Source organism: Parus major, chromosome 21 (genome assembly GCF_001522545.3).
Source record: "Parus major isolate Abel chromosome 21, Parus_major1.1, whole genome shotgun sequence".
In the NCBI taxonomy this organism is placed as follows: domain Eukaryota; kingdom Metazoa; phylum Chordata; class Aves; order Passeriformes; family Paridae; genus Parus; species Parus major.
Window position 1 is genome coordinate 5,497,725 of NC_031789.1, and position 11,058 is coordinate 5,508,782.

The 11,058-nt window shown below is 43.1% G+C and overlaps 1 protein-coding gene across 5 annotated transcripts in view; it reads right to left on the minus strand.

Moving 5' to 3' along the window:
- The window catches only part of MIB2 (mindbomb E3 ubiquitin protein ligase 2), a 40,242-nt gene that overhangs the window by 21,491 nt on the left and 7,693 nt on the right, over positions 1 to 11,058 (minus strand). For 2 of the 5 annotated variants that reach the window (XM_033519278.1, XM_033519280.1), the window contains exons 1-2: positions 6,847 to 7,093; positions 5,744 to 5,915 (exon numbers count right to left, since the gene is read on the minus strand). In XM_033519278.1, coding sequence (XP_033375169.1) covers positions 5,744 to 5,915; positions 6,847 to 7,093 — 419 coding nt within the window. Of the gene's footprint in view, positions 1 to 5,743; positions 5,916 to 6,846; positions 7,198 to 7,282; positions 7,588 to 11,058 lie in introns of those variants that run through there. The other 3 variants (XM_033519279.1, XM_015648287.3, XM_015648286.2) reach the window with 3 other exon arrangements.

The following is an 11,058-nucleotide window of genomic DNA, read 5'->3' on the forward strand; positions in this document are numbered from 1 at the left end:
CAACATGAAGGTGTTGCAGGAACTACAGGCAAAAGTGATGTCAATGCAAGAAATTCCAGGTTTTCTAATCCCTCCAGCAAAGCTTTTCCTGAAGCTCTTCCAGCAAAGGATAAAGGGAGACAGTTCTGACAGATGGCTACTGGAGCCAGACTAAGACGAGGACGCTGGAGAGAGATCAGGATCACAGAAACCTATTTCAGTAACTGTCTTTACCTAGATTTTTTTCTTTTCGATCCTCTGCTTCCTTGACAAGGCCCAGTTCTTCACAAAACCAGTTGTATCTTTGTAACACATCCTTATAAGTAAAAGCTGTGTTTTTTTGGTAACCCCCAAAGTAACTCGGATCAAATCCTATTCTGGAAAGCCACAGCAGGAAAGGTTTCAGACCAAGACTACTACATGGAAACTGTAAGGGTTCCTGCAGACAGTTTTTCACAACTGTGCTCTCAGAGATATTCATCCAGAGCACTTAAAGGCAGAATATTGCACTGAGAAGATGCAGAAACACCTCTGAGCACACGGAGTGAAAATGTCTTGTTGTCATCCTCTAAACATCATTATTAGTTCAAAATCCAGGCTAAAGCTGGTTCAGTGAAGGTTTCTCTTGCTTGCAGTTTTGATCATGTAATTCCAGAAAAGATAAAGATAATATATGTCATGGAAAAACAATCCATGTTCTAGGAATCAAACAGAATAACCCAAATTACACAAGGGAAGCCCCAGTATGACAATACACCTTGGTGTTCAAGTTCGGGGTTTTTTAAGGAGGCACAGGCAGTTTATCTTGTAAATCACCGTGGTTTTTTTCCTAAAGTAAAATCACACAAATTCATTAACATATAAAAAATAATAAATTCATATTAATAAATTAATTTGATTCCAAATATTCCTCACCCAAATTTCTTAGCTTAAGCTGCCACTGCATAAACACCTGTTGAGGAGGTTACTATGTAAACAAACCTGCATCCCTTTATTGCCCAGTAATGAAACATACAGCAGTTGTCACTCAGCTGCTGGATTAGCTCAACCCTCAGCAGAAGCAGCCACAGATGGGAGGCTGGATTATTAAAGCTGCCTTGAATGGGTCTGCACTAAATCAGAGCACACACTTGTTCCTGGATCTGGTTTCCAAATCCAGCTGGTAACTCCACCAGACAGAGCTGGTTTAAGAATTATAGATGAAAATAACTGCAATTTCTGTTTTGACTACAGCATAAAACACAATGGGAGAAAACATTTGTATTTCTTGTGCTTGGTTACACAAAACATTTCCCTGTGCAACTAACTGGCTCCTCCAGCTCCATTGTTTGCCAGAGGAAAACCAACCAGGGCTTGTGAAAAACTACTGAGGTTGTGATTTACTGGTGGAGAAGGCTAGAACACAGTCTGGGTAAAATGTACCACATCTGAAATTCAACTCAGCCCCAGCCTGAGCAGGTGATCCAAGCAAAATGTTGCTGCATGGGAATATAACAACATTCATATTTTGCATGAGATTACCTCACATTTGATTATTTGCACAACTCACCAGAGTGTGCCTGACTTTTCCAGCTCTAATATAAACTTGATGAGCTTTGCTTTGCTGCCCTGCCACAGACACTGATTTATCTTCCAATTATATAATCAGCAAATGGATACAACTCTGAAAAAAGCTCTTCAGTAAAACCGAGCTGTTCCATCCTTTTAAGCCAAGGATGACAGCCTCTGCCACAACAGCCATAAAATTCAAATCAAACAAGACCAATAAAAAATAACAAATTAGGAGGTCAGGGAGAGATTACCTCAAATAGCAAAATTAAAAAAAAAAAATCAGCACTTCCTATCACCTCAAGATCAAACTCAGGTCATTTTAAGAGATGAAATAGCCTTCAGGTAAAGGTATCTTCAAAGCCTCTTTAGAAAACTGATTGTGAGTCTTCTGCAGTGCCTGTCTGGGGTTAAATCCTCCTAAATCCTGGGATTAGTGACCTGCTACAAACCGGGTGTTCTGGCATTTCCTGGTTCAGGTGGCCAAGGGTGGCTCTGGCAGCAGAAGCAGGAATTTGTGAAGAAGCAAAGGATCCCCAAGCCTTGCCAGAGAAAGGAGGTGGGAGAATCCTGGTCTCTAAAGGAGACTCAACAACAAAACCCAAATCCACACAGCATTTATCACAACTTTTAAATACTCTGATTTTCTCTTTCTGTCCTTAGGGAACTGCAGAAGGTTTTATCTTCTACTTAATTTAGAAGGAAAAAAAAAACCAACAAAAGAAGAAAAAGAGAGATTAGTGATCTAAGCAATAGTCCCAGTGAGTCATAAGCAGGCAATTTCTGTTCTTGAAAAGGATGCTGCAGTGCCTAAGGCAAAGTGTTTCCACAGCTCAGACCTCCCTTATTCCACAGAAATCCTCTCCTTGGCATTGTTCAAAGGTGCTCCGTGCCCTTTGTTTCACACCAGGACATTCCATCCTTAATGCAGAGCACTCTCCAGAGCCCTGGACCAACAAATCATATTTGCATTAAAGCAAAGATGTTCCCACTGCTTCCTGCCCCTGCACTACAAGGCATTTCTGAGTAAAATGGATTTGATTTGCCAGCTCCCTGTGTGAAAGCTGCAGAAAACATACATTTATTGCAGTTATTGTGCCACCGCTGGTCCAATCCTGAAACCAAACCCATTTCTGACCTGTTTGCTCCAAAAGCTGAGTGACTTCCAAGAGCCACAACATGAACCTTTAATTCAGCTTTAAAAATGCAGCTTTCCACAACAGGGAACTTCTTCCTGGAAAATTTCTAATTCCTCTCCATCCCAAAACTCAGCTGGAATCAATACCTGCCATGCAGGAACAGCAGGAAAGTTCCATTATCCAATTAAACTGCTGTTTTATCCTTACCCCTTTATGGAGGTTCACAGAAATCACTGCCACATCTGACAGGCTCATGCTGTGTCTCTTTTTATTTTGTTTTAATTCCATTTTTTATCAGCTGCTTGTTATTCTGAAGATCCTTATTCCGGCTAACACACAGCAATGTAAATCAGAATAGTGCTGATTTTATAAAGATTTGGTTATCAGGCACTCTGGACTATGCCTAGAGTTGTTTTTGTCAAATAAAGTTAATTTATATCACATTTTCTCTAACCACTCAACCAGCCACAGTCACAGAAAAAAAAAAAAAGTTAAAAAAGGCAAATGATTTAGGAAAAAAAAAACCCCACCCAACCAAAAAGCCACCAAAGCATCATCAGACACTACATCCTGCTCTGCCTTCAAAGAGCTCTCCAGTACTTCCATAAGATTCCAGAGAGGAGCTGTGGTTTCTGGGCAAGTCCAGCTCTGGCCCTGGCAGGGCTCCTGGCCATCCTCCAAAATCCTTTTTGTTGTGAATTCATGTTGTAAATATTGGCTTTTCACAATTATTCTGATAAATATATATTATATTTTTTCACTATATTCTTTTCTCTCTTAGCAAGTTTTAGGCTTAGATAGGAATTCTGAATGGTAAGAATATGTTTCCTCTGGACAAGGCAAGATAAACAGGCAAGACAATGGGAGGATCAAGCTGTGGAAAACAGGCTGTTATCAGCAGCAGGAAATGGAGAGCAAACTGTTATCGAAAAGCCGGTACCAGGACGCTGGCAGGGAGGAAAGATGTGAAGACCAGCTACCCTCACAGGAAGGATGAGGGGCCCGAGCCCTTATCGACCAGTGACCATCTGCAGAAGAAAGGAAACCAAACTCCAAAATAATGCTGACCAGCTAGAATAATGATGATCAGCAAAATATATGCTGACCAGCAGAAAATAAAAATTGATCCAAGAAGGCAGAACTAGGGAGGGGACATACTTGAATATGCATTGACCTCTCACAGCAAGGATGGGATAAAAAGGGCATTCCTGAGATACCAGGTGTGCTCTTGGTAGAGCGCCAAGGCACCCGGCCGTGATTCTTTGCTTTACTTTATGTCTCTTATTGTCTTTATTAAACTGTTTTAAAATTTTACATGAGTGAACTTCGTTTTTCACATTTTTTTATCCTGACAGCAAGAATTGCGCTGCCCAACTCCAGCAGTAGCCTGGACACAGGCACAGACAAGCCTTGGAAGGGAAAGTCACTATATACATCTTCCACCAGCCAGATTCCTCAGAAAAAAAAAGGAACAAGTTCTACGGAGGATGAGTGCTGGGGAGAAATTACCCAGAAATCTGCCTTTTGATCCCAGACAGCATCGCAGTGCTCCTGGGGAGGGTCAGAGCCCTGCTGCCCAAAGAATTTCCCACCTGCAGGCCTGGGAAACTCCCAGCACAAGGCAGAAAATTGGGGTTGCTCTGCAGCAGTGCCTTTTATATTTTTAATTTAAATGTGAGTATAATGATGTACCTTAAAGCTCAAATAAAAGACACAAGCAGGCATCCCTGAGTAACTACTTGGAGTAGTTATTAATAGAAAAAGAAAAAAAAAAACCCTCATGTCTATTTTTATAGAGATGTGTTATTTTTATAGCTATATCAAATTGTGAAGCTCATTTCGCAGTAGGATCTGGCTGGCTTCTCATATTAACACAAGCTCCAGAAACACCCTAATCTGGTGGATAAACACAAATCTCAGAGCTCAGAGGGGAGATTCTCTGGCCAGCACCATCCCTCCTCTGCCAGGACTCAGAATTCTGGATCAGCCAAGGCTGACACCACTCTGGCAAAATCAGCTCCAGGCAGAGCCTCCCACAAGGCAAGAAAAGCAGCTGCAAATCCCACACCGCTGCCTTGAGCACAGTAATTACACTTTTAATTCCACAGATGGATGCAAGGCACAGTGATATTTTCAAAGGCAGGCAAAAAAAAATAAAATAAAAAAGAAATTCAGTGACAGAGATAAGCTGATCTCTTATTCCTTCGCCTGCAGGCAAGAGGATTACATGATTCATCTTCATGCCCACTTTAGGAGATGCAAATAAAAGTACTGGTGATTCTATTTTTGAGTTCTTCCTCAGGACAGGAGAACAGATTTCCCATGTTTTGGCAAATCATGGAGAAGCATAAAATTACAGATGCTGTTCCACTGGCATCAGTGCAGCAGTCACCTCCAAAAAAACTTAATGTGCAGAGCAAGAGTAAGTGAGAAAGTGCTGCTCTTCAATGAATAGACCCCAAGAATAATCAACCATTTGAGAGTGCAAGATCCCTGTCAGGCTCCCTGTGGCCTGAGAACAGCAAAGCATGTCTGAGAAATTATTTAATGGGGGGGGGGGGGGGCACGCTGAGGAAGAGAAAAAGCAGAGCAGAAATCATTTTTATGTCACTTTATAAAAACACTGCAGATTTCTGTTTGCTGCCTTTTTTTTCAAGCAGCATCATAAAACCTAACCAAGCCTGACATTATTCTATAGAACAAACCTTTGAAAACCCAATCAGTAAAAACTGAGCACTGCCTGATATATTTACATTCATTTCTTTATAAAGTTAGATTCTACTGGGTTATTTTGCACAACCCTGGGGCGCACACAGCAGGTTTTGGAGACCCCTAGGATGGAATTGAGCCCCATAAATTTGAATTATTCTATAGAACAAATATTTTTGGTCATGCAACCTAATCAGCAAAACTCAAGCACTGGCTGATATATTTACATTAATTTCTTTATAAATTACGCAGACATCTAAGTTATTGCTGGATTATTTTGCACATCCCTGGGGTGCACACAGCAGATTTTGGAGAGCCCCAGGATGGAACTTAGCACCATATATCTGCTGAGGGGGAAGAGGACTCACGGCTGGGAATGAGCAGTCTCGTAGCGCTCGAAGGAGTGCGAGAGGTCGTGTTTGTTGTTCATGTAGCACTGGGTGCACAGGTCATAGTCAAAGCACATTTTGCATTTCCACCTCATGCCTCGGATCCCATGCTTCTTGCAGCAGTCACAGATGATGTTGGGGTGACGGACACCTGGGGGAGCAAAAGGGAATGGGAGATCTACACAAATTCCAGGGAAAACCAGGCTCTTAGAACCACCCTTCTGGCACTGCAGAATGCCAAACCCTTCCAAAAAAGGCTTTCCACTGAGCCAAGGGCAGGCAGGAGTACTTCACACACAAACACAATGCACCTAGAAATCCTAGGATCCTAGTTTAGAAATTTTTTTAGAAAAAAATTTTTTTTAGAAATCCTGAGTCCTGTGTTTACCTCTTTTCAGCTTCTTACATTCCCATTTTTTTTATCCCAGTCATGTCTAAAGTAAATATCTCTGTTCATTACAGCACTAATGCTGCTCACAGAAGGGTGCCATGCTTAGTGTTGGGCATAGAAACAGCTGTTTATAAACAGAAATTATTTAAGGCCTATTTAAATTATTAAAACCCTGGCACAACTGTTCTGAATGAACCTACTTCTCTAATCCACACTTTACAGAATTAGGACACACAACTGTAACAGGTATTTGAGTGAAACTCAATGAATGAATGTTTTAAAGGGGAAAAAAATCGTGTACTGCAGGTGATGCAATAATACAATGTGAAGTGATATGGGAGGGCCTCTCTGCAGAATGACAAAGTCAGTGAAAGTGTTCAGTTCCCAGACAGAAAAAGTAGGAAAGCATAGCCTTTGCACAGAGAGAAACAGGAATGTTCTGGCCATGCACAAGTGGTGTCAAAGGCTGTCCCAGCACAAAAGAAGGGGCACAAGGTGGCTGTGCCAGTGGCTGTGCCCTTGCCCAGGCCCTGCTCAAGCAGAGCCCTTGCACAGAGGGAAACAGGAATGTCCTGGCCACAACCAAGGCTCAGCATCACTCTACAAGCAGGTGCCAAAGGCCGGCACATGGGGCAGCTGTGACCTGGGGCAGGAGGTGGCTTTGCCAGTGGCTGTCCCCTGCTTTGCTCACCTATCTGGGCGTTGTCATAGAGCAGCAGGTCGTAAGCCCCCTGGAAGCCTGTGCGATAGTTGGTTCTGTTGCCCTGATCCCACTGCACCACCACGGTCTTGTCTGGTGTGGTGGGGCTGCCCGTCCGGCCAATCTCCACCACGGTGCCCACGCTGCCCTCGCCGCTGTCCTGGCTGCCCCACTTCCAGTCCACTCCACGGACTACCCGCATCCCGACCTGCATGCTGGCATGAGGGTCCAGGTCCATAGATCTGCACAGCAAACCCTAAAACTTTTCCTCCAGAGGGGTCTTGGAGATGGGCGGGATCATCGGCAGCACTCGTGGCGTCGTGGGCAGCATGGTCAGCACACCTGGAAACACAACAGGAATTTAGGTGATGCCACTCCATGTATCACATTTCCCCCCAAAATGATATGGCTGCAGAAAAAGCCTGACCTGCTGAGGAGATAAATCTCGGTTTTATTCAGAACTGGGATTCTCACAGCTTAAGCACTGATGGGAATGACAGAATAACTAACCAGGCTTCTCAGGCTCATCAGCATCTGCAATAATATCCAAAAACTTGCTCCAGAGAGCTGTGCATGAGGGAAGAGAACCGGGCAAGGAGTCTGCAAAAAGTACCAGCCCTTGATTCCAAACTCAAGAATATGCACAAGAGCCACCAGAGACACAACAGCAACAGAAACAAGCAAGCACCGTAAATAAAATTGAAAGAAATGACCAAGAAAACAGCAGCAGCACGATTTTAACAATAAAAGTCAGTCTATTTTTCAGGAAGTCTCCTCACATGCATCTTATCTTAATACAGCACTGTGGAGTTTCACTTGCCCTTTAAGTCAGTTTTGGTTTTAATTTGAAGATACAGGAAGTTTTAATACTTGAAAGAAGTGCTGGTCTGTTTTTGCAAAGTAACAGCAGTTTTTCAAAAACATGGCCTATGTCAGATTAGTTTCAGTCTTTTCCTGTTATTTATCCACAAACTACAGCAGGAACAGGGAAAGGGTGTTGCTCCACTTCCAATAAACCCAGCAGATTTAACGCTGGGATCAGTGAGACAGGGACAGCCTTCCCAACTATTGCCATGACAATGGATAAATGAGGTGAACACACAAATGCAGCACATCTTCAATTCTGAATTAAATCAGATTCTTAAATCAAGCAGATTCTCAAATCCCTGTATCTCTCTTTACCAGCACAAGACAGAGAAGAGGAATATGGCTTTCAATATGTAGAGCCTGTAAAAATCTCCTGTAACATCCCTGGGCATCCCTGGATCTCCCTCCTGACCTATACATAACATCCAGATTTTCTCAAAAATTGAAAAAAAGGCCCAAGAGGATGCAAAGGGATGAATAATGCAGATGGCACAAGCAAAGCTCCCCCAGTGCCATGATGCAGAGGGTGAGGAGCTGGTCCAGCTGAGGGATGTGTTCAGCCCCAGCAGCAGGAGCAGGTCTGGGCCCTGGGATGTGTTGTCAACACTCCCACCCACCAATAAAAGCAACTGAAATCACCAAACACTAAAAATAAACCCATCCTCCAGCCAAACATTCCCTTTTGAATGCATGGAGGAATCGTTTGATGCAAAACCACATTTCCAGCATGCAGTGTGAGCCTGATTTCTGCTCAGCTTCAGCATCTCTGCAGCTTCAACCTCTCTCTTTCCTCACTGCTGTGACATCTAAACACCTGTCACATGAGAACAGCATCAAACCCAGCTGTCCTTGTGAACTTCACATCATCCTCCCTTCTAATCATCACCAAAAGTTGCCCTGGGCAACTCTTTCATTTGTTTTTGTGGGGCTGGATGTGACATTGCTGAACTGAAGGTGCATCAGTGTTTACTGTCTTTATGAGATCAGGAATTATCAAAGAATATCCTTTTTAGAGCCTAGTGAGATTTTCTCTCTTCCTCCAGATCTGAGATGAATAAAATGGACTATTTATTTATTTATTTATTTTTGCTTCAACTAAGAGGCAGAACTGGTTTTTTTTAAAGGCTGCTATGAACCAGTCAAGGCAGTCAGGCAGACAAAACAAATGGGAACAACCATCAATGCAAAAAAACCCCACAATTCAATTACTCTTACAGGGCTTTTCCCTAAAAAGAACCACCACCACCCCTTCCCGTTTCATCCAAGGGAACTGGAGGTGGGTACTAACAGTGGGAGAAGGAATTCCATGCTTAGGGAAGGAAGCAACAAATTCCACACGGCATTGGATGGGGATAGACACTTCCCAGCCTTAACTTTTCTGCCATTTCACTGGGCCTTCTTCCTCTCCCCAGGAACAAATGAACCACCACAGGCTTAGAACTCTCAGTATCCCCAGGAGGCAATGCCAGTTCCAGCAATTATTGATCAAAGAACATTCCAGGCCTTCCCACAAACCCATAAAACGTAAATCCCTCCAGCATAAAGGAGGAAAATCCCTCCCTACCTGAAAATAGCAGAGCAGGCTGGCACTGATACATCCTGACAAGTGCCCAGCGGAGAATCCCAACAGCAGAGCCAACCCTGTCCCAGAAAGGCAAATCCACACTTTCCCTGTTCACCTTGCCACAAATTTTGGATGCTGCTGGAACTCAGCTGCACACCTGTGATGCTGGATGCTTTTACAGGAGTTGTCAGTGCTGCAAAAACCAACACCAGCCCCTTGCTGGCTGATGTGAGGATGCCTTCCTAATGTGAATATTCCATTTTCCACACAAGAAGGCACCAAGTGCATCCTGCATTCCCATCTCCTCTGCAGAGGAGATGCAGAACAGGAGGAAAGGGCTGCTCAAAACCTTTATGAGAGGAATTACGGCACTCTTGTGGTCTGAGCCTTGCCAGAGCAGCATTATTGACTTCCTAAGTGGAAATGTTTCACTCACTGAAGCAAATACTCCTCCCCTGATGCTGTCTGGGTTGTAATTATTCCAGGGAAGGACAGGTAGAGAATTTCTGCCAGAAATGATTCACAGAGAAAACATCAGTTTCCCATGGGAATTTCAAATAACCATGAATGAATAATCCATTATAAGAAAAGCAGATTTCTGCATCCTCATCTAACATTCTGACCTTGCCTACTGTGACACAGGAAGGAGCAGCCTAGATGTAATCTCTCAGTTTTAGGAAATCTCACTAAAACTTAACTGGGGAAAAGGGAAATACTCCAGCTTTCAGCCCACAGCATTTTAGCTGCAATAATTGTGCCAACTGTAAGCAGCTGACAAAAATCAGTGCCCAGAACCTGGTGATCACATTATTTCAACAGTATGGTAAACAGAGGAAGTGTTTAATAGAAAAAAAAAACAACAAACAAACAGCTTTTTTTCTTCCCTATACACATATTTTGCAGTTCGAATCATCTTCTGAAGTGAATTGCTCCACTTTAGAGAGATTTGCCCATGCAGGAGAGATGCTTCCTCAGGCAACTGCAAATCACACACTTCTCCAAAACTCCCCCAACTGATCAGCCCCCAAAGCAGCCAGCATCACACAGCACATTTTGAAAATAACATCATTGTCCATTTCTTAGTCTTTTCATTCTCTTTGACTCTTCCAGTGCATTAAATAAAGTCTTATCAAGCCATTAGAAGTGTAGATTGATCAGTGACCACCACTGTAAAGCTTCAAGACTTAATTTTGCATATCCTCATACCAACACAGACACAATTTTGGTGTAATGGGTGAATTAAGCCAGCTCATATTGACTTAAAAACTGCTGGGTTTTAGCACTTTTTCCACTATTCCTGTGAGCATTTCCCTACAGAAATAAGGCTCAGCAGGGTTTCTCCCTTTTCTGACACAAAATTTACAGCTCAATGCCTGCCCAGAGCTCACCTGCACCATCAAGTGTTGTTCCCTACCTGTTTTCCTACCTGCAAGCCAGAAATAAATACTTTTGTGTTCTTTAATAACAGATAACTTGGATCAAGTATCTCTGCTCAAGGCCTACAGCTGCTAAATTTATTATTATCAAAGTTAGCATTTGTTGAGGGTTAGGTGTCCTTTTTTTTTGTTTTGATCTTCTGGCCTGCCCGGGGAATTTTTTACCCATTATGTGCTGAGACAACCTAACTACCGGTACTTAGGGGTGCTCACAACGGACAAAGAGTGGCCGGGCCCAGGGGGAGAGGGAAAGGGGGCAGAAAAAGAGGGTGGGGACAGTTTTTTTAGCTGGCTTTCTTCATCTTTCGGGGAAGAACGTTCGTGTGCTGGGTCTCG